This window comes from Equus przewalskii, chromosome 9 (assembly GCF_037783145.1).
Source record: "Equus przewalskii isolate Varuska chromosome 9, EquPr2, whole genome shotgun sequence".
NCBI lineage: Eukaryota > Metazoa > Chordata > Mammalia > Perissodactyla > Equidae > Equus > Equus przewalskii.
The window spans coordinates 13,708,818-13,732,215 of record NC_091839.1 but is presented as its reverse complement, the minus strand read 5'-3'; the positions used below and the strand labels follow the sequence as shown (position 1 = coordinate 13,732,215).

Here is a 23,398-nt window from a genome sequence, read left to right as displayed (position 1 = left end):
GCAGAAACCTTACAGGCTAGGAGAGAGTGGAATGATATACTCTATCTAGCAAAACTATCCTTCAGATATGATGGAGAACTAAAAGCTTTCCCAGATAAACAAAAGCTGAGGGAGTTCATCACCACTAGACCTCCCTTACAAGAAATGATCAAGGATGCCCTCATACCTGAATCAAAATGGCAAAGGTTTACAAATGCTTGAGCAAGGAAATAGACAAAATCAGAAAATTGCAGCTCTCTGTCAGAACAGGTTAGTAAACACTTAATTCTAACAGAGAAGATAAAGGGAAGGAAAGCATGAAAAACAATTATAAACATTTTATTTTAATTAAAAGCCCACAACACAAAACAGAATAACTTGTGACAACAAGAACTTCGATGGGGGAGAAGAACGGGATGGGACCTGCTTAGGCTAATAGAGATAAGAGGTTATTGGAAAATGGACTATCTCATCTACGAGATCTTTTATACAAAACTCATGGTAATCACTAAACAAAAAATCAGAGCAGAAACACAAATCATAAATAAAGAGAAAACTGAGAAAACCATCACAGAAAACCACCAAACTGAAATGGCAGTCAGAAATACAAGGGAAGAGAAACAAGGGAAATAGAGAACAACCAGAAAACAAGAGAGAAAATGGAAGTATTAAGCCCTCATATGTCAATAATCAGTCCAAATGTAAATGGATTGAATTCTCCAATCAAAAGAGACAAACTTATATGCCCCCTTATTAAAATTTGTTTGTGCTCCCTCTCCCTCTTTGGAGAGATTCAGGAAACTGACATGAGGGGGAAATGTATGACTAGGGACAAAGATAAAGTATTAGCTGGGGGGAGTGGTTAGCTCAAAGAGTTGGTTAGAACTAGAGAACTTTCCAGAAAGAACTTGACTGGAATATACCATGGCCAAGCTCCTCCATCCTGTCCTTTGTGGGAGGGGTCAATAGTTTGCAATAAGTCTCTCTGCCCACCCCCTGTGCAGTTTACCATATGTCAATTAAGCCCAATAAAACTGTTCTTAAAAAAAAAACCAAAAAACAAAAACTGTTCTTAAAAAATGAAAAAAAAATCTGTTCCCCCTTACCTTCTCTACTTTTACTTTGTTCTATACAACTTCTAGTTCATTGGAGTCTTTTACAATAAGATATATTTTGTGTGTCCTTGAGAAATAAGTAAACAAATAAGCAGAATCTAACCAAAACTTCCACCCAGGGGCTGGCCCAGTGGCATAGTTGTTACATTTGGTGTGCTCTGCTTTGTTGGTGCAGGTTTGGATCCCAGGCGTGGACCTACACCACTCATCAGCCATGCTGTGGTGGCAACCTATATACAAAATAGAGGAAGATTGGCCACAGATGTTAGCTCAGGGCGAATCTTCCTCATCAAAAACAAAAAACAAAAAGCTTTCCCCCAATAGTCCCAAGCCGCCATTCATCACAGCCTACTGAGCCCCAACTACCCTCCCGAGTCCTCTCTGCCCACTGAAGAAGTGTGAAGTAGGAAGCAGAGAAGGGAAGGAATGATGCAAAGTTGGCAAGAGACATACAGGACACAGGAAGATGGAGACCATTATAATGGAAGAATTGGGAGTCTGATTTTTCTCATTCTGCCATACCTCCCAGGGAAATATTATAACCGCAAAACCGTTGACTTTGTCCATAAGATTGGGCTGGGAGTGCTCTGGAGGAATCTAATGCTAGTCTCTCACCCAGCTAGCAAGAGAAGTTAGCCTATTAGAGTGAAAGGAAAACCAGACTTTAGGTCAAACTATCAAATTTCTGGTCTTGGCTCTGTTCATAGCTATGTAAATGTGAGAAACTTGCTAAAGTGTTCCAGATCTCCAATTTCCTTTCTGCAAAATGCGTGGGTTGGAGAAGACGAATTTTAAGGGCCCTTTCAGCACTAAAATTCCACTTCCAGTCTTAGGTCATACACAAATCACAGCAGAAACTTTATTAGAAATGTCAAATAAATCCACAGGAACACTCTGTTCTTCAAATCTGCACCCGCTCCTCAACTTGTTGATGACCAGCAGTCAGAAGGTTCCCAGTAAAAAGAGATCCTTTGACTCTGGACCAGAAGTGCCTCCTCAGGAACAATGGACAACTGATTGCAGTAACAGCAGCAGCAACAGCTCTAACCTCCAAACCGAAAAGAGAAGCCAGGTGGCCCCATTTTCAGCTTTTCGGGGCTGAATGAGAGACGGGTACTGACATACTTCCTTCACCCACATGGGTCCTACTGTAAAGACCCCAGCCATCAGCCTGCAACCAATCACGGATGTACAGCCTTTGACCTCCAAAGGTGAGTTGATGCCTCCTATGGAACAAGAAAGGATGGGGAGACACACAGATGCTTTAGGAAATCACAGAGGAATCTAGTCCTCCCTCCTTCCTGGAACCCTGAGTGTCAAAACCTCTTGGGATCCACTCAGACGTTTGGTTTTCAAGCCTCTGAAACCATCAACTGTTCAGTTTACCTCCAATGATCTGAAGTTTTCCTTGATAACATCGAGTCGTATCATTAGGACAGGGAAGAGAAGGAGCATTCAAACAGGTCCCCAAAGCCACACAGGTTGGGCAGTGGAGGTTTGCCGTCACCCTGGGAACTGGAGGGGGAAAGAGAGGGACATTTAAGGATATGTCCTGCCTCTGGAGTTGTCTCTCCTTGCTTCCTTCTCTTTCACAAGTATTTCCGGCTGACACCACTCTAAGCAAGGCCTATTACTGCAACCCCCTACCCTTCTCCAGTTGACTCTTCCCTGCTGTCAGAACCCCATTCAATATGACTCCCAAACTCTGTGCTTAGGTGTGGAGATACAGAGATGAAAAGGACACAATTTCTGTCATCTAGGATCATTGTCTAGAAGGAGAAAGACATGCAAGGAATTAAGTACAACTCAGTAGGCACTGTGTCCAAGATATAATGGAAAAGGCATGGAGGAGTACGTAACTACCTAAAAGAATTTGGTAACTACACAATATCGGGGCCTTGAAAGGGTGTAGGTTTGACCTCAGACTCCTGAGTCTGAGGGAGACAGGCCTAAAAGACCCCTAAAAGAATTTGCTATTCACACAGCGGATACCTGAGTTGAGATGGAGGATGAATAGAGGTTATTCACTGTGTGAAAATAGGGGTTGGATAGGGATAGCAAAGGAAACAGCAAGGACAATTGCCTGGAGATGTGAGCCAGCTTGGTGGATTCGAGGAATTGTGAGAAACTGCAGTACTGATATTCAGCTGGTAGGCACCGGTAGGGCTGGACTAGTTTTACAGCCAGCATCCATTCTGATTGGCCTGTCCCGTATCCATTGTTAAGTATTTTGAATACTTGCCCCCAGCTGGAACCCAATAAATGAGAGAGGGAAGAGAAGGAAACGAGTTGCAAAAATAGGGCCAGACTACTATAGGTCTTGAGGCCAAATGGAGGGAAGTGGGCTGTGGTTGTGCAGCAATGGGGAAGCAATAATAGTTACACCACACCCTGCTCAGAATCCTCCACTGACATGTTACTGTTTAGTAAACAGAAAACCCAATTTACACCCCACCTCTCAGTGATATCCCTCTGCTCTGAGCAGTGTTCAGACCCCAAGGTAACAATATAGAAAAAGAAAGACAAGCAGAAGTTCTGAGGTCCTTTTGTGTATGGCCCACTTGGGCCCAAGCCAAGAAAGAACACAAAGAAGGAAGACCTACTCTTCAGGGGTTTCTAGAGTTTCTCTTAGCACCCATCTCTCCCCTCCCAAGGTACCTTCGTTACGTTCTGGCTTCCATATCTGAAGTAAGTCCTCCATATCGTTGCAAAAGGACTCCTCACAGTAGTTACTGTAGGAGACTGTGACTATGCCGGGCGGTGGAGAGTGCTGGATAAACGTCATTGCCGGTGACCCTTCTGTGGTGCAGCCCTTAGAGGCCAAAACTGCTGTCTTGTTCCCTGTTATGAGACAAGAGGGAAAGAAAGTGGACGGCAGGCCTAATGCTTGGCCTGGGGCAGGGGGAATCTCATTTACATGGACACAATCACCCTTCCTCCCACCCAACCCAACTGCCCCTTTCTCTTTTTACCTGCTTTAATCAACAGCACAGATTCCTGGCAAAATGACCCATTGTCACAAGCCTCAACTTTCCCAGTGGTCCAGTTAAATGCATGTCTTGGATCATCTTCTATACTTATGTATACACCCTGGTGACAATACAAATTTTGTGCCACTGGGGAGACAATGAGAGAAGGATGAGCATTTGCCCTTCTCGGTGGGGCCCAAATCACTCTTTTTTCACCAGAAATCCATCCTCTTGACCCAGCTGCTCTTCCCCCCATCTCCCATACATACAGCTCAAGGGGGAGGCTCCCAGGAGAAAGAGCAACAGCCAACCCTGGAGAGGACGGGTTCCCATGGCTTCTTCTAGAGAGGCTTGGAAGAGCCGATCAGGATCTGTGATCTGAGGGAGAGGAAGAAACCTTTCAAACACACAGAATGAAATTAAATCTTCTTTCTGACAGGTACTGACTTCAGGGCAGAGTTTACTGTATATGAGACCATGACCTCTATAGTCAGTCCGTCCCTATCTAGCTTGTGAGTTTGAGCAAGTTAACGGGTTTACTGTGCCTCCGTTTCGACAGCTGTAACTCTCGGACCCAGCCACCTATTCACTTAAGACCCAGGAGTTCAACAATGTAATACCCTCCAACCTAGGGCCCCAAGAGTCTGGCCCAAAGGCCCGTCTCCCTCAGACTCGGGAGTCTGAGGTCAAACCTACACCCTTTCAAGGTCCCGGTATCTCAGCCCCCAGCCCCCAGCTCCATCAGAATCCGGAGTTCTGAGATCCCAGTCCCGGCCGACCTAGGGACCAGGAGTTCAGGTTCAGTCACCGTTTCCCACAGGACATGATTCTGGGACCCCAGCCCTCGACCCCGACAGATCCAGGAGGCCAGGCCCCCAGCCCTCGCCCCGCCTCAGACCCAAGAGTCCTGGCCCCCAGCCTTCTCTTTCCTCAGAACGCAGGAATCTGAGTCCCCAACCCCCTTTTTCTCTTCAACGGACAAAAATTCTCCAGGCTTCCAGAAGATCTCACAAGAATCTCACGGTGCTGAAGGCTCGACGTCGAACACCCCTCTCCACAACCTGGCTTGTCTTACGAGCTCCTCATAGCACGGAAGGCGGGACCAACCTCACTTATGGGTCACTCGAAGCCCCATTGGTCGACGCGGAAATGTCTGATGAGCTCATTGGATGAGCCTGGAGGAACGCCACGCCCCATTGGCCCAGGAAAAGCCTGTTCCTGGTAGTCTTGAAAGATGCGCATGCGCAGAATGGTGAGCAGCGAGCAGCGAGCTTGGGGAAGGAGAGCTGGGTTTTGAAGCGTTAGGCGTGCAGTGGCGGGCAGGGTCGCACATCCCGAAATGGATTTGCTTACCCTTCTCCCTCGGGTTATGGAGTCTCTGCTTGTCCAGCCACACTAGGAGGGCAACCCCTTGGCCGTAATCCCTGAACTTCCCTCCCTATCCAAATGGCCTCTCATGTTCCCAGCTGGGCCCCTGCCCCAGCACCCACCCAGTGGCTATAGCCGCTGGGAGTCGACTTGGCCTCCTCACTGTTCACTTGCTCTGGTTCCCGCTCAGCCCAGGCATCATCTTCTGATCGAATCATGGCCCCAGCCCCCTCCATGGTCTTCTGGAAGGCTGAATAGAGGAATGCCGACTTCAGTGTTATTTCCGGCGCTCCGAAAGTATAGATTTTTAGTACTCCGATTGAGTAGTAACTGTGTGTTGACACAGGTTGCCGTCATCTCTAACGCACTTGTCCGGGTCAGCGCCACAAGTAAGATGTGTCATTTAGATTACTTGTGCCTGGCTGGAAATTCTATTTCATGTATATATACGCATATACATATATATGCAAGCTTTTCAGATGCAACATGAAGTAAAGATGCCCTTTATGTGCTTTCAGACTTGGTACTGTTTCTGTGAGTTTTATGGTATAAACGAATATTTATTTTTAATAGCGAAAATACCACAATAGGAATGGTGTGGGTAAAGCCTTTAATTTTACGTAAAAATATATTAAGAACTTTCAAGTGGTAAAAAAAAAAAAAAACTATGGACAGTTAATACAAATATTAAGAGAAAGCAACTTAACTAGCTTAGAAAGAATAAGTCCTTCTAGAACCCCCAAAAAATGTTTTAAGAAATTTAATAATCAAGACAAAAGAGCTATAATTAGATTTTATTGTGGCCCTAATTATTTGATGGTCTAACATTCAAAACGCTAAGAATAAGCTTTGATTCATGGAAAGGATGGGAAATAATTAGGTATCAGATGCCCTTAGGTCCTGGGGCTACAGGACAGGATGAGTTGGGGTCATCAGGAGACAGGAAAGGATGAAACATCTCAGAAAAGGGCGATGGCCAATCCCAGCCTTGCACCAGCGACCAGGCCAGCGGCAGTGCCCACAGACTTCAGGGGAGGGGGTCTCTCTGTTTTGATGGTAGTGAGCATTGGTGATTCCATCATCACTGTCTGGCTGGCATATTCTGGAAGCTTTGGCAGTTCTTAGAATAACTGAAGGGACTGTCTTGACTGGTGCCATTTAACAAGGAGCAGACTTGTGGGCCGGACAGTCTTCAGTGCTCATGTCATTTTGATCTCACTTCCAGGAGCAAAGTTACAGGAAAGACAGCAAGAAATTCACCACTAATACTGGGTCTCTGATGCCCCTGGTCCTCTCATCAGTCAGGAACCTATGGATCCCTGTCCCTAGTTACCTCCTGCCTCAGGCTGGGGAGTCCAGGCCCTCAACTCCTCCTCCCTCAGAGCCAGGAGTCCAGGCCCTCAACTCCTCCTCCCTCAGGCCCAGGAGGTCAGGCCTTCATGATCTTCCTCCCCTAGTACCCAGGAGTCCAGGCCCCCAGCCTACTATCATCAGGACCCAGAAATCTAAGTCACTATCCCAAGTTCTTTCTTTCTTTTTTTTTGGTGAGGAAGATTGGCCCTGAGCTAACATCTGTTGCCAGTCTTCCTCCTTTTTTTTTTCTCCCCAAAGCCCCGGTACATAGCTGTGTGTCCTAGTTTTAGGTCATTCTAGTTCTTCTATGTGGGATGCCACCATAGCATGGCCCAATGAGTAATGTGTAGTCCTCGCCCAGGATCCAAACCGGCTAACTGTGGCAGCTGAAGCAGAGTGCATGAGCTTAACCACTTGACCACGGGGCTGCCTCCAACTCTTGGCATCTAGATGTAACATGAAATAAGGATACCCTTTGTGTACTTTCAGAATTGGTGCTGTTTCTGGGAGTTAAGCATAAATGAGTATTTTTTAATAGCAAAAATGCCACAATAAGAATGGTGTTGGTAAAAGCTCTTAATTTTGTGTAAAAATATATTAAGAACTTTCAATTGGGGACAGTTAATATTAATAATATGATTAATAATATAATATGATTATTAATATTATTATCAATATACGCATTAGGGACAAATATTGAGATAGTCCTGGTCCTGAAGACCCTGTCCCTTAGGACCCAGGAGTCTAAGCCGCCCTCTCTTCTTTTCAGGACTCAGGCATGAAAAGGACTCAAGACTCATCTCCTTCCATCTGTAACAGTATGCAGTTTTCTGGGGCACTGTATAACTACAGGCATGGGGCAGGGTCCTGGACCCTGGCCGCAATTGCCAGTGTAGGGCCAATGGGTTAGAGGAAACTGGAGGGCAGAGAAGGTGGTTGGGAGCTGCACAGCCACCTGCTTTGAGCACCAGAAACTTGTCTCTGGTCCCTCATCCCTCCCCATGTCTCTGCCTAGCACTTGCTTTTCCTCTTCAGTTCTGCAGCTGGCTTCTAGGACCTGTACTGAAGGTCATCTTTATTTTATTTTATTATTTTTATTGAGGTAATGTTGGTTTTAACATTATATAAATTTCAGGTTACATCACTGTATTTCAGTTTCTGGGTAGATTATATCATGTTCACCACCCAAAGACTAATTGCCATCCATCACCATACACATGTGCCTAGTCACCCCTTTCTCCCACCTGCCTCCCCCCTCCTCTCTGGTAACCATCAATCTAATCTCTGTATCTATGTGTTTGTGTGTTGTTGTTGTTGTTTTTGTCTTCTATTTATGAGTGAGATCATATGTTATTTGATTTTTTCCCTCTGACTTATTTCACTCAGCATAGTGTCTCAAGGTCCATCCATGTTGTCACAAATGGCAAGACTGCATCTTTTTTTAGGACTGAGTAGTATTCTGTTGTGTATATATACCACATCTTCTTTATCCATTTGTCCCTTAATGGGCACTTAGGTTGTTTCCAAGTCTTGGCTATTGTGAATAATGCCACGGTCAACATAGGGGTGCATATATATTGACGCATTCATGTTTTCATGTTCTTCAGATAAATACCAAACTGTGGAATAGCTGGATCGTGTGGTAGTTCTATTCTTAATTTTTCTAGGATACTCCATACTGCTTTCCATAGTGGCTGCACCAGTTTGCATTCCTACCAGCAGTGTATGAGAGTTCCCTTTTCTGCACACCCTCTCTAACACTTGTTATTTCTTGTCTTGTTAATTATAGCCATTCTGATGGGAGTGAGGTGATATCTCATTGTAGCTTTGATTTACATTTTCTTAATAATTAGTGATGCTGAACATGTTTTCATGTGCCTGTTGGTCATTTGTGTATCTTCTTTGGAGAAATGTCTGTTCAGATCTTTTGCCCACTTCTCAATTGGGTTGTTAGCTTGTTTTGTTGTTGAGATGAATGAGTTCTTTATATATTTAACCCCTTATCAGATATATGGTTTGAAAATATCTTCTCCCAACTGTTAGGTTGTCTTTTCATTTTGTTGATGGTTTCCTTTGCAGTGCAGAAGCTTTTTAGTTTGATGCAGTCCCATTTGTTTATTTTTTCTTTTGTGTCCCTTGCCTGAGTAGACATGGTATTTGAAAATACGCTGCTAAGACTGATGTTGAAGAGTGTACTGCCTATGTTTTCTTCTAGAAGTTTTATGGTTCCAGGTCTTACATTCAAGTCTTTAATCCATTTTGAGTTAATTTTTGTGTATGGTGTAATATAATGGTCTATTTTCATTCTTTTGCATGTGACTGTTCAGTTTTCTCCACATCATTTATTGAAGAGACTTTCCTTTCTTTATTGTATGTTTTTGGCCCCCTTGTTGAAAACTAGCTGTCCATAGATGTGTGGGTTTATTTCTGGGCTCTTGATTATCTTCCATTGATGTGTGTGTCTGTTTTTGTGCCAGTACCATGCTGTTTTGATTACTATGCCTTTGTAATATATTTTGAAATTGGGGAGTGTGATACCTCCAGCTTTGTTCTGTTTTCTAGGATTCCTTTTCTTTTCCACTTAAATAAGTTCCTTTAGCATTCTTGTAATGCTGGTTTCTTCGTGATAATCTCCTTTAGTTTTTGCTCGTATAGAAAACTCTTTCTCTCTCCTTCCATTCTGAATGATAAGCTTGCCAGGTAGAGTATTCCTGGCTGTAGGTTTTTTCCTTTTAGCACTTTAAATATATTATGCCACTCCCTTCTAGCCTGTAAAGTTTCTGCTGAGAAGTCAGCTGATAGCCTTATGGGGTTTCCTTTGTACTTAACTTGTTGCCTTTCTCTTGCAGCTTTTAGGATTCTCTCTTTATCTTTAATTCTTGACATTTTAATTATAATGTGTCTTGGTGTGGGCCTCTTTGGGTTTATCTTGTTTGGTACTCTCTGTGATTCCTGTACCTGGATGTCTGTTTCCTTCCTCAGGTTAGGAAAGTTTTCAGCTATTATTCCTTGAAATAGATTCTCTGCCCTTTGTCTCTCTCTTCTCCTTCTGGGACATCTATAATACAGATATTAGCGTGCTTGATGTTGTCCCAGAGGTTCCTTAGACTGTCCTTGTTCTTTTTAATTCTTTTTTCTTTTGTCTGTTCAGCTTGGGTGATTTTGTCTAGTCTTTCATCCAGCTCACTGATCCGTTCTTCTGAATCATCTACTCTGCTATTGAGTCCCTCTAGTGAATTTTTCATTTCCAGTATTATATTCTTCATCTCTGATAGGTTCTTTTTTATATTTTCCTCTTCTTTGCTGAAATTCTCACTGGGTTCACCCATTCCTCTCCCAAGATCTGTGAGCATCCTTATGACTAGATAGATTGTTTATCTCTGCTTCATTTAGTTCTTTTTCTGAGGATTTGTCCTTTTCCCTTATTTGGGGCATATTCCTTTGTCTCTTCATGTTACCTATTTCTCTGTGCTTATATCTATGTATTAGGGAGATCAGCTATGTCTCTTGATCTTGTAGAGATGGCTTTATATAAGAGATGCCTTATGAGGCCCAGCAGTGTGCTTCCCTCTGCTCGTTAGTTCCAAATGTTCCATGAGTGTACTTTATGTGGGCTATATGTATCCTTTTGTTTTGGCAGCATTGCTCTTGCTGAAGGTGCATGGGGAAGGTAGGCTGTGACCCTGGCTGGCTGGTTGTAATTCTCAACTGTGTAGCTGCTTTTGTCCCTTTGGTCATTTTATTGGGCATGGGGAGCCCCAGCACAGTTGGCTGCAAGGTCTAATAGCATGTTCTGGCTGCAGTTTTTCTGTTAAGTGAGTAGGATCCCAGCATGACTGGTTGCTAGGCTCAGGAGCATACAATTGTTGTAGGCTTCTGGCCTGCAAGGCTGTTGTCAGCTCTCTCAGGAGTGCAGCTGAGTGGAGTTGGCCCCAGGCGTGGCAACACACAATAGTCTCAGACATTGGAATGTGGGGTCAATCGCCTATGAGGCTGTTTCAGAAGCACAGGTCGTCTGCAGCTGACAAGCCCCACTACCTGCAGGCCCACACATCTCATCAACACAGTCCTGCCCTATGCACACACCTCAACCCACTGAAGAGGACCCACTCACTCCACGGCAGAGGTCCCACACACTCCGCCTATGGGGGCCCACAAGTTGCCCAAGGGCTTGCTCTTGGGTGGGGCCAGTCATTAGGGTGGGCTGTCTGCCCTGGCTGAGCTGGATTATTGCAGTGCTCTAGTGGCTGGGGCAGACCCCTGTGCTAACAGGCCAGGAGAATAACTCCAATGGAGTTCTGAACTAGCCCACAATAATGGCTGCTGCCAATGTCTCAGTCCCTGGGGAGGTGGTCCCAGTCTGGGGAGGTCTCACCTCTTGCAAGGTGCACCCAGAGCCTATCAAGTGAGTCTGTTTTCACCAAAGGACTGTGCACATTTCTTTCTGGTGATTTTAGGTTGCTTTCTGAAATGGGTGAATTTGTGCATGGGCCCTATAAAAGCCAGCTTTTCCTTTCCCTTATTTTCAATAGCTTTTCTGGCGATATTCCCCATTGTAGCTAATCGCCAGCAAAGCCAGATATTATGATACTCATCACAGTTGTGCTGAGTACGAAAGCTGCTTATTGTGGCAAAACCCTCCTGTTCAGATCTTGTGCTCCGCCAGGGAAGGCTTTGTACCTTTAGATTGCTCCTGGCCATGAAGCACAGAGGCTAGAATGTGGCTTTTTCCTCTCCAGAAAGGTATTTCTGCCTCTTCCACCTCAGTCAGCACTATCCCTTGTTGTGGGAGTTCTTTTTGTCCAGTTTCCATTTCTCTCTCAGGGGTAATTGTTCAAAGAGTAGTTGTGTCTGTGACAGGAGGTGAGTCAGAGTCTGCGTATGATGCCATCTTCCCAGCAATCACAAGGTCATCTTAAGTTGACTCTTGGCCTGTGTATTTGTTTGCTAGGGCTGCATTAACTGAGTACCACGGACTGGAAGGCTTAAACAACAGAAATGTATTGTCTCACAGTTCTGGAGGCTGGAAGCCCAAAATCAAGGTGTCAGCAGGGTTGGTTCCTCCTGAGGGTTCTTAGGGAAGAATCTGTCCCAGGTCTTTCTCCTTGGCTTGTAGATGGCTATCTTCTCTTGTGTCTTCATGTCATTTTCCCTCTATTCAAGTCCAAATTTTTGCTTTGTGTAAGGACATCAGACATATTGGATTAGAGCCTACCCTAATTACCTCATTTTAACCTGACTGTCTCTGTAAAGACCCTATGTCCAAATAAGGTCACTCTCTGTGGTAATGGGGGTTAGGACTTCAATGTATGAATTTGGGATGGGGGAGGGGACACAATTCCACTCCTAACAGACTGGTACAGAGATTTGTGTTCAGACTAAGTAGTGAGTATGGAATAGTGAATAGTGCTCCAGAGGCATCCCAGGACCATTTTGTAATTTCCTCTGTCTTAGTATCATTCCTGATGCAGCCTTTGCTTCTCATGGAGGCTGCCTTGATGGCTGGTGAGTGAGGATGTAAAGATGCAAGATGGAGGGGGTATCCCAAGAGTGAGTCAGGGGCCTGGAGGCTCACTGAGCAATTCCACAGGGGCAAGAGGAGTGAGTTGAATTCAGGGTCCCCTGTTCACACAAGGTATATACAGGGCATCCCAGTGAGTGTGTGGAGGGATCACCCCTTTCCACCCTAGCATACTCACCTGACTCTATTATGAGAAGACTAATGGAAGAGACCACCTGGGCACATAGGTCTGATTATTAGGGGACACTGTGGGATTTCGCTTGCCTTCAAGTTTGCCCCATCTTTGACGTATTTGAATGATTAAACATCAAAGGATCGGGGAGAAAGTACCCCCATTATCATCCCATGTCTGTCCCTTCAGGTTCCCAGCTTGAGAAAGTGATCAAGTTTTTAAGTCACACTCTGAGCGACCTGGCCACAGAGTCCCTCAATCTCAGATGTAGAAGGAACCTAAGCACCCCTCCTCTATCCTTCACCCCATTTCTGCTTATACATTTGTACAGATCTCCTCTCACCACCACCCCTTCTTGGAGAAGTGGCTCTGCCTTTTTTGGTGTAAGAGAAATCCATGGATCTTCCTTAGCCTGAGCTAATCTCTTTTCCTTTCTGAGCCTCAGTTTCCTCATCTGGAAAATGAGAATGTCTGAAGCAATGGTTGGCAAATTATTTATGAAATTACAGGGAGCATTTGTAAAACAAAAAAACCCAGAAATAATCTAATGGCTAACATAGTGAGGACACCTTTTTTAAAACACTTATGACACCATCATTTTTCACCTGGATTATTGCAATACACCCTGCCCTTGCCCCACTTCAATCCATTCCCCAACTGGTATCAGAGTGCTCTGTTAAACATAAGCCAGATTGCGTCCCTCTTTTGTTTAAAACTTTCTGATTGATTCCCATTTTACCCCAAGCAAGATTATAAGTCCTTAAAATGGCCTATAAGGTCCTCCATATCTGGTTTCCCCTACTTCTCTGTCCTCATGTCCTGCTCTGCTCTTGTTTGCTCATTCTGCTTCAGCCACACTAGCCTCCATGCTGTTCCCTGAATACATAGCAGACACACACACCTACCTCAGGGCCTTTGCATCTGCCTCCCTTACCGTGGAACCATCCTTTCCCCTATCCCACTTCATCACTTCATTCAAGTCCTTGTTCTGCCATCACTCTTTGCTGACTCTGTTATGTAGAAGAGCAGAACCTAAGTCGATCTCTGGCACCTTGCCCTGCTCAAATTTCTTCTTAGAACTTATCATGGCCTGATGTAGTATTTGTATGTTCAATGACTAAGTTTCCCTGACAAAAATGTAAACTCCAAGGCCGGGAATTTTTTGTTGTTCTGTTTGTTCCCTGGTGTATCCCCAGCATTTACCACAAAGCCTGGCAGTAGAAGGGGATCATTAAATAAGTATAGATCACATTAGTGAACAAGGCTCAATGAGGTGGTGACAATCAAAAGCTGGGACTAGAACACATCTTTCTGTTTGAGACACTAGGCTTTTAACTGCTGTGCTCTCTTGACTGTGCCAGCCCACCACTCTCACTGGGACCACCACCCAATTGCTTAGGGGGCTGTCAAGACTATTCACATTCCAGCCCTTCTGTTCTTCTTCAGCCTGAGCTCCTGCCATGGCTCATCTTGGGTAATCTTTCTCTTGCCCCCAGCCCTCTCCCACCCCCATGCCTTCATAGGCGCTGTTCTGCCACCCAAGAATGCCCTTCTCTCATCCACTTATTCCCTGAAATCTTATATCTAGCTTATGATGCCTGGTCTTGCTGATGCTCAAGAAATATTTGCTAAAGTGCTGATGTCCAAAGTCTCTTGTCTGTGCTTTTGTGTTAGGAATTTTTGCTTTGTTTTATAGTGGCTGTGTGTGTGCATGCATGTTTGTGTGTGCACATCTGTATGTGTGCGTGTCTATGTCTCTGTGTGCATATGTGTGTCTGTGGTGCATGTCTGTATGTATGTGCCTATCTGTGTCTATGTGTATGCTGTGTGTGCATGCATGGCTGTATGTGTAGACTGTGTCTGGGTGTATTTATGTGTCTGTTTGGTTCCTTCCAGCTAGGTCTGATCCATCTCTGTGTACCCAGTACATGATTACAGTGTAGGCATCCAGTAAATGCTTGCTGTTATATAAAACTCCTATGACCATTCATATACAAGCCCTTGTTTGAACATATATTTTTATTTTCATGGGTACATGTGAAACTGCTGGGGCATAGGGTAGGTGCATATTAGGTTTTATAAGGAACTTCCAGGCCTCCTTCCAAAGTGGTTGCACCATTTTACATTCTCATCGACAATGTATGAGAATTCCAGTTTCTCCACATCCTTGATAACCCTTGGTTTTGTCAGACTTTTAAATTTAACCATTCTAGTGGGTGTGTAATTGCATCTTATCATGCTTTTCATTTGCATTTCTCTGATAACTAAAAATGTTGAGCATCTTCTTATGTTGTCATCTTATTATTGCATTATAATAGTTCTTTGTGTTTTCTATATATCTACTGCGAATATTTTCTCTTAGTCTGTGACTCGTGTTTTTACCATTAAGAAAATGACATCTTTTGAAGAGCAGTTTTTCATTTTGAGAAAGTCCAGTTTATCAATTTTTTCTTTTATAATTCATGTTTTTTGTATTCAATATAAAAATCTTCATCTACCCTAAGGTCACAAAGATTTCCACTATGTTTTCTTCTAGAAGATTTATCATTCTACATTTGCGTTTAGGTTTATGATCCATTTTGAGGTCATTTTTGTGAATGGTGTGAGGTAAGGATTGAGGTCCATTCTCCCCTTAAATCCACTGGTTCCAGGACCCCTGTAGCAAAGATTGTCCTTTCCCATTAAATTAATTTAATTTCACACCTTGAATTGAAAATCAATTGACCATATGCATATGTATCTATTTCTGCACTCTATTCTGTTGTATTTGCCCTATATGTCTAGATGATACCCACGCTGTTTGATTGCTGTATTTTTATAGTAGACTTAAAATCAGATAGTATAAGTCCTCCAACTTCCTTATGCTTTTGTAAAATTGCCTTAGCTATTGTAGGTCTATTCTATATCATAAGTTTTAGAATCAACTTGTCCACTTCTACACAAGGAATGCTATACTTTTGATTGGGATTGAGATTTTATTTTGATTGATTGGGATTGCATTGAATCTGTACATCAATAAGGGAGAATTGATATCTTCACAATATTGAGTCTTCTAATCCATGAACGTGGTATATCTCTCCATTTATCTAACATTTCTTTAATTTCTGTTAGCTAGACTTACTAGCTTTCAGTGTACACATTTTCTACATATTTTGTCAAATTTATTATTTGGTATTTTATGCTTATAGGTACTATTGCAAATGGTAATTTTTAATGTTTCACTTTCCAGTTCATTGCTAATGTATAGAAATATTTAAAAATACATAATATAGAATAATATAAATATTTAAGTTTTGTTAGCATGGATATAAAGTAGACTTTATTCCGTGGCTGGTTTAGCCCTATTCCTAAGATGAAACTTTTCTGGGGTCTCTACTGAAGGTCCTATGTGTTCAACAAGATCCCTCTGCCTGGCTTATGGGAATTTGAATGTTCTCTTTCTGTGTGGGCTTTGGACATTTTTCCACATATAGCTCCCTGGAAGGTTTTTTTAAGTTTGTTTTTACAGAGTTCACAATTCACAAGCTTAAAGGGCTTTTTTTTTTTTTTTTTTTTTTTTTTTTGCCTATTCTACAGTACATTGCCTATAACTGCTCACTTAATCCTGGTCAAGGAAATGTGGCATTTTTATTTGTGTGCTTTAAATTTGTTTTTGGCTCTTTGAAGATGGCCCCAACCCACTTCTAAATAAAGTAATAGAAAAGCAGGCATTCAAAGTTAGTGTGGGTTTAAAATTTTATTTGTTGATGTGAATAAAGTAACAGTAAATCTTCCTTTAGTTTCAGTTTTTAGAGCCACCAAAAACTTAGTGAAAAGCCAGCCCTGATGGCCTAGTGGTTAAAGTTTGGTACACTTCACTTCCCAGGTTCCCACAGCCCAGGTTCAGTTCCTGGGCATGGAACCACACCACTCGTCTGTCAGTAGCAGTGCTGTGGTGGCAGCTCACATAGAAGAACCAGAAGGAGTTACAACTATACACAACTATGCACTGGGGCTCTGGGACGGGAATGGAAGGAAAAGGAGGAAGATTGGCAATAGATGTTAGCTTAGGGTGAACCTCCTTCTTAAAAAAAAATTAAAAAGGAAATAATTTGACACCAAAGGCTGTTGTGGGTGATTTTTCATAAGAAGCAACAAATACTTAAAAAAAAAAAACTCAGTGGAGATTCTTAAGAATTCACTATTAATAGTGAAAATGACAAACAGATGGAAAGGGAGTCAATGAATTCATTCACCTTTGTCTTCAGGTAATTCAGATCCCAAAGTGGTCAGAGGTTCTTTGACTGAATGAGAGGTTCTCAAGTCCCTGAAACTAAAGAAGCAAAGAAAATTCTACAGAGTGCCAGGCCTCTGTGTTGGGAGACAGCTGCAGAAAATAAAGCCACCTCCTCAACTAAAACATTTTATGTTGGTATATGGTGTAGATTGTTTAATGGCTACAGATTCCTCCCATCCCTATTCGCATATCCCTTTGCAATGTGTCTTTGCTGCTCTTCCCACCCAAAGTTGTAGTCCGTTTCTCCATCCCTTAAGGCTAGGTGTGGCCATGTGACTTACTTTGGCCAATGGTATCTTAGCAAACATGAAGCACTTGCACACTGGGGTTTCCCATATTTTACTGCCTGGAGGCCGTCACCTGAAGAAACCTAGGCTAAGCTTGAGCATGAGAAATCTTGTAAACAGAGAGGCCCAGCTCACAACCGGCACCACCTGTCAGACATGTGAGTGATCCATCTTAGACCATCCAGCCTCAATCAAATTATCAGACAAATGTAGCCACATGAGCATTTCCAGGTGCAACCAGCAGAAGAACCACACGTTGAGCCCAGTTCTATTTGGTGACCCATAGAATCGTGAACAGATAAAATAGCTTGTGTTTTAAGTGACTGGGATGGTTTGTTATGCATCAGTAGATAATTGATATAATGTAGTGTTGGAAAACCCAAATGACCATTTGTGGCTGGACCTGGGGAAAGTAGTGTTGAAGAAAAATCTTAGACATGACACGTGACCACTGAGTATTTTTATTTCTTTTTTTAAAAGATTGCCACCTGAGCTAACAACTGTTGCCAATCTTCCTTTTTTCCCTTCTTCTTCTCCCCAAAGCCCCCCAGTACATAGTTGTATATTCTAGTTGTGAGTGTCTCTGGTTGTGCTGTGTGGGACACTGCCTCAGCATGGCCTGATGAGCTGTGCCATGACCACGCCCAGGATCCGAACCAGCAAAACCCTGGGCCGCAAAGCAGAGTGCACGAACTTCACCACCCAGCCACAGGGCCGGCCTCCAGTGAGTGTTTTTCTTGTTAGCAAAAGAGAACTCTCTGACAGGTTGGCTAGAGCTCAACTAAAATGCTTTAACAGGAAGTACAACTATGAGCTTATATTCAATTTAAGCATAAGTTTGGGGTTGAAAAGTTACTGATTGGTTCTTGGCTGGGTTCATATATAAATCTGAGTATCCTTATTAATCTTTCTCATTGGAAGGTTTGTAAGAGTTAAAAAAAAGTCAGATGAAATATATGGCTCTGGTCACCCAAGTTTTGTAGTTGTCTCATCTGAGTGGTCACAGGCCAGTACAGAGCATAGAAAGAATTTTGTCTATTGTTTCTGATTTTTTGTCAGCTTTCAGTGGCCTGCGCCCGTTGCTTTCTCTTTTACCACCTTTCTTCTACCAGGAGAATCTAGCCTTCTTATGTCTTTGGAACTGTGGGTGGCTGCCCCTTGACCATGTTGGGTGGCTTCTCAAGCCATAATAGGGAGACCCACAGAGCCGATGGTCTCAGTGCTCACACACCACACACTTTGGCTATTGGAGTGCACATTTTTCTGGCAGTGACCACACTTGGTCCTTTACCCACCCACCCAGAGGTGAGGGTACCCTGATGGGTTCAGAGACAGAAGGGAGGCCAAGAATCAGTTTCAAAAGAATTGAGAGCTCAGAGGATCCTCAAGTGCTCTCAGGGCAGGGTATAGTCATGCCAACATGTGTACACTCACTGGCTCTCTCAAGGGGTGTGGGTAGTAGCGTGCTGGATCTGACTCCGACTGGTCCACGAGAGCCAATGTTTAAATTTTCAGGAATTTCACAAGCCAGTTGCTAAACCCACAGCCATTATTAAAAATTAAATTATAGGGGCCGGCCCAGTAGCACAGCAATTAAGCATGCACATTCTGCTGTGGCAGCCCGGGGTTCGCCGGTTTGGATCCTGGGTGTGGACATGGCACTGCTTGGCATGCTATGCTGTGGTAGGCATCACACATATAAAGTAGAGGAAGATGGGCATGGATGTTAGCTCAGGACCAGTCTTCCTCAGCCAAAAGAGGAGGATTGGCTGCAGTTAGCTCAGGGCTATTCTTCCTCAAAAAAAAAAAAAAAAATTATATGAACTTACAGCTAAATTGTATTAAAACGGGGCCTGCCTGGTGGCATAGCGGTTAAGTTCACACACTCCACCTCAGTGGCCTGGGGTTCAGTGGTTCAGATCCCGGGTGTGGACCTACTCACTGCTTATCAAAGCCATGCTGTGGCGGGCGTCCCACATGTGAAGTAGAGGAAGATGGGCACGGATGTTAGCTCAGGGCTAATCTTCCTCAAAAAACTAAATATATAAATTATATTATAAAATCTTTAAAAAAAAAAAAGGGCTGGCCCCGTGACCGGGTGGTTAAGTTCGCGCGCTCTGCTGCAGGCGGCCCAGTGTTTCGTTGGTTCGAATCCTGGGCGCGGACATGGCACTGCTCATCAAACCACGCTGAGGCAGTGTCCCACATGCCGCAACTAGAAGGACCCACGATGAAGAATACACAACTATGTACCGGGGGGATTTGGGGAGAAAAAGGAAAAACTAAAGTCTTAAAAAATAAATAAATAAATAAATAAATAAATAAATAAATTATATTAAAACAAAGGTAACAAATACTCAAAAATCGTTCCTTCCTAATTATCTTCATACATTTTACTATTACCTGTGCTCTTGAGCTTATTAACATCTATCGTATCTGTATGGTCTCAATATTATATGATGGTTGCTCTTGGGCATTTCTTCCCAACTCCGTGTTCAGTGACATCATGGTAGCTTGAAATGAACCATGGTAAAAGTATTTACACCATGGAAATTGGCAAATGCTAAACAAATCAGAGCTTTTTTTTCTCCCCTTGGGGAACCATTTGTTAAATGTTTTACCAGCACACCATTAGTGTGTGTGGCACTCAGATGTGGATTTATGTAGAAAGGAGCCTTCTCCTCATTTCAGTATTGAACCTTTTTATACTGGTTATATAACTATGAAGTGCATGGCACCCGCCCTGGACACAGAGCCTTTGTGCAGTGCGCAACCTGACCTAGGTTCACAGTGGTCCTGACTCTCTGTTATGTATTGTCGCAACAAACTATATATTTAAAATACAGGATTACTCTCAACTCCTGCACCATCCTTTGTGCTGACTCTGGATCCAATGTTACATTTGTAAGCAGCAGTTCCTTTAATAAATTCTACTCAGATTACCCAATTTGTGTAGACTATTCATTTCCTGCTGGGACCCTGATCAATTCAATAATTAGGATCAGGAGTGACACCCAGAAACAGACCAATAAAATTGTATTCTGGGGTTAGGTTTCCACCACATAGGAGAAGCACAGACATAACCACCTTGATGGAGGAAGATGGGGCACAGGTGAGACAAGTCCTATGATAATTTCACAATTGCTCAGATTAACACTGGTGGTAGCAGTGAAAGAAATGCAAGGAGAAACTAGGTTTGGGGAGTTGAAGTGGCTGTGGCACTTTGTTACTACGGCAACCACAGTGACTATGTTGATTGCAGAGTCAGTTGGTTTCTTTGGATGATTAGAGTGCTAACCTGGAGAATAGGAGCAATTGAAAGATGAGAATGTCCAAATGGGAAAGTGATGGACAACCAGAAAGCTTCCTTGGCAGAGTATCCTTTGTCACCTGTAGTCCCAGGGCAGATATAGCTGAGGACCAAGCCCAAGCCTGAGAGAAAGGGTTGCAGAGTTTCACCTCCAGGTAAGCGTTCAACCCTGCCAGGTTGTGCTAAGGTGAAGGCACTGGTGGAGAATGCAATGTGACCCTCAGACATGGGATGGAGACCTGGAACAGACCAAATCCACCACACGTGGCTGCCAATGAAGAGCCCCCTATCTCCCATCTGAGGGAACCAGCCTTCCCCTGCATAAAAGCATGCCAGTCATGCTCCTGTGGCAGTTACCTCGCAAAAGAATGCTTGTTCTCCTCCTGACCCCCAACAAGAATGAGGTTCTACCACAGCCCAGATGAGCACAGGGCCTGGTCTGGGAAGAGCACGCCACACCCTGAGAGTGTTACAGGACCTCACCAACATGCACCGGCAGGAGCCCCAGAGCATAGGTGTGAATAGATTCTGTGCCAGTGATGCATTTATTGCCTCTCAGCTCCACATCCTCTCGCCATCGCCCTGCTGGATCTTGCAGGCATCTTTCATCATCTTCCTGGTGTGACTTCAGGCTTTGCCAGTAGAGGGCGCCAGAGGGACATGGCAGGAGGAAGGGCTTCTCTCCAGGCCCAGTTAGTGGTAGAGGTTGCTGGCTGTGTCTGCTATTCCCTTCTTCTTTAGAATTCCCTTCACCTTTCAGTAACAGATCCCTGTTAACTCTAATCCCCTGTTACTAGTTAACTATTCTTAATATTGAACATTCCTGTTAAAATTACCATGTGGCTTCTGACTCCTGCCTGGACCCTGACTGATAGAGATTCTAAGGGTGTGAGACCAAATAGGACCAAGAAGAAGGCTTGATGGGACTGATTCTTTCACATGGGATATAGGCTTTAAGCTGTTGGCTCAAGCATCTGGGAACATCATTACTAGTCTGCTAGGGTAGTGAGTTAACATCTGAAGTCTGTGCTAGAATTTCTCTGGCACGTTGGAGAGAAATAGAGTCCCAAGTTTGGGAACGCGCAAAAGGTGGAATGAGTCTGTCATGTGCAGCCTCCTCAGTCACCTCCTTACCATATCCCCTGGGAAGTCATTAAGAAATACAGGGAGGAGGGGACACATCAAGAGTTCTCTGGTGGCTCATCCCTGAGACAGAAGATGCTGATGGAAGATGCTGGAAAAAGAGGATCCCGGAGTGGCCAAGTGGTGACACTGAGCATGCAGAGACAAAGTGGCCCCAATCACTAAAACAAACCGCGGAGCAAAAAACCATCAAATTTTGACAGGCAGAGATGTGTGGTAAAGCTCAATGACCAGAGGGGCCCTAAAAGTGAAATCAATGGGAAGCCTACTAAGGTGCTGCTTGATAGCAGTGGAGATTTCTAGTTCTGATGGGAAGAAATATGACTTGAGTCACCATGGCGGGTATTGTTGACGTCTTTTCCAGTTCCCAGACTGAGCTGGTTCACAGTCCTGGAACCCCATGAATGAGAGGGGAGGGTGGGTCTGTTTGAGAAGGACCTGCAGCACAACCACACGTGTAGACAGTAAATCTTCCCCTACACTGGAGGGACCAGGCACCATGCACCTGGGGAGCTGGGCTCTGGTTAAGGGGAAATGCTCAGGCCTTGTAGAGATTATGTGGATGGTGACGCATGCTACTCCTCACCGTGAACCAGGTCAGGGCATAGATGGACTTTTGGCTCAAGTCTCTTTCCCAGTAGACCACATCCTCATCTTGTTATTTATATCATCCCAGAATGTGTAATAGGAATAGGTAAGTGGAAAAGCCCCCACGTAGGTTCCCTGACCCATGGTGTGAGGGCTATTATGGGAGGAAAGGCCAATTGATGCTTCTGATACTATCACTGCCAAGACAGTAAATTAGGACCAGTAATGCCCCCCTGGGGGAATTTCTGAGATAAGTGCTAACAAAGCTTGAGAGATGTGGGAGTTGAGATGGCTACCACATCTCCATTTACCTTGCCTGTTCAGTCACTGGAAAAGGCAGAAGGGATTGGAGAATGACAACAGGTTATGGCAAATGTAAGTGGCCATGACAAATTCAGCTGCCATTCCGGGTGTGGTTTCTTATAGACTCTGGATATGCAGTTACAGATCTAACAATTCATTTTTCCGTATTTATTCGCAGAGATCATCAGAAGCATTTACATTCATATTGGGAAGAAGAGTACCTCTTCACTTCTGGCCTCATGTTTTGGTCAGCTCTTCTGCTTTCTTCTACAATATAGTCCAGAGGGACCTTGAGCATCTGATTTTCTGCAGAACATCATGCTTGTTCGCTTCGTTGATGAATTTATGTTATTTAATCAGACACAGTGATCAAGAAATAGCAAGCATCCTTGATGATTCAGGGATACGACACATGTATGCCAGAGGGTGGGAGATAAACTGTGCAACATCCGGCCCTCCATCACACTGGTGTAAATCCTAGGGGCCTGTGGGTCTGGGGCTTGTTCCAATATTCCTTCTAAACTGATAGACAATTTGCTACACCTTGTATGGCTGCCTTAATCCAAAGAGATAGGTCCCTTAGACTTTGGGGGAGAAAATGTAGCACATTTGATACACTACTCCTACTCATTTGTGAGGGAACCCCTAAGTTGCCAGTTTTGAGTGGATCCTAGATCAAGAAAGGGCTCTGATGAAAGCTCATGCTGGAAACCCAGATGCCATGAACCTTGGACCATATGACCCAACAGACCTGATGTCATGGAAAGTTTCTGTGACATAAAGAGATCACAGGATAATCACAGTGCATAACCTCAGGGTTTTGGAGCAAAGGTATATCTCCTTCTACAAATAACTACCCTTCATTTGGAAAGCATTCCTGGCTTATTACTGGGTCCCAGTGGAGTCTCAATACTTGATGACTGGACACCAAGGGCATTGTGACCTGAACTGCACATGATGTATTGGGTGCTGTCCCAGCTACCAAACCATGACATTGGGCATGCACAGGAGCAT

At 44.0% G+C, this 23,398-nt stretch overlaps 1 protein-coding gene across 3 annotated transcripts; it reads right to left on the bottom strand.

Annotated features, from left to right (window-relative positions):
- Positions 1-1,928: 1,928 nt before the first annotated feature.
- On the bottom strand, positions 1,929-5,208 carry TEX101 (testis expressed 101). Of its 3 annotated transcripts, none has more exons than XM_008509785.2 (6): positions 5,075-5,208; positions 4,333-4,441; positions 4,067-4,210; positions 3,753-3,935; positions 2,481-2,609; positions 1,929-2,320 (listed from the first exon to the last, which is right to left on the bottom strand). In XM_008509785.2, exons 2-6 carry the CDS (start codon positions 4,394-4,396, stop codon positions 2,091-2,093), a joined length of 750 nt encoding a protein of 249 aa, XP_008508007.2. In that variant the 5' UTR covers positions 4,397-4,441; positions 5,075-5,208; the 3' UTR covers positions 1,929-2,090. The 3 variants fall into 3 exon arrangements, with proteins under 3 accessions (XP_008508007.2, XP_070488893.1, XP_070488892.1); XM_070632792.1 differs by having other exon boundaries at positions 4,843-5,142; XM_070632791.1 differs by having other exon boundaries at positions 4,333-4,443; positions 4,995-5,130.
- Between the last annotated feature and the right edge of the window lie 18,190 nt (positions 5,209-23,398).

Excerpts from the sequence above, each read along its gene's own strand:
- TEX101 (XM_008509785.2), bottom strand. The coding sequence starts at position 4,396 with ATGGGAACCCGTCCTCTCCAGGGTTGGCTGTTGCTCTTTCTCCTGGGA. Across the intron at positions 4,211-4,332 it reads GGGAGCCTCCCCCTTGAGCT|TGGCACAAAATTTGTATTGT; the intron begins GTATGTATGGGA and ends TTGTCTCCCCAG. Across the intron at positions 2,321-2,480 it reads AAAACTTCAGATCATTGGAG|GAGGCATCAACTCACCTTTG; the intron begins GTAAACTGAACA and ends CTTGTTCCATAG.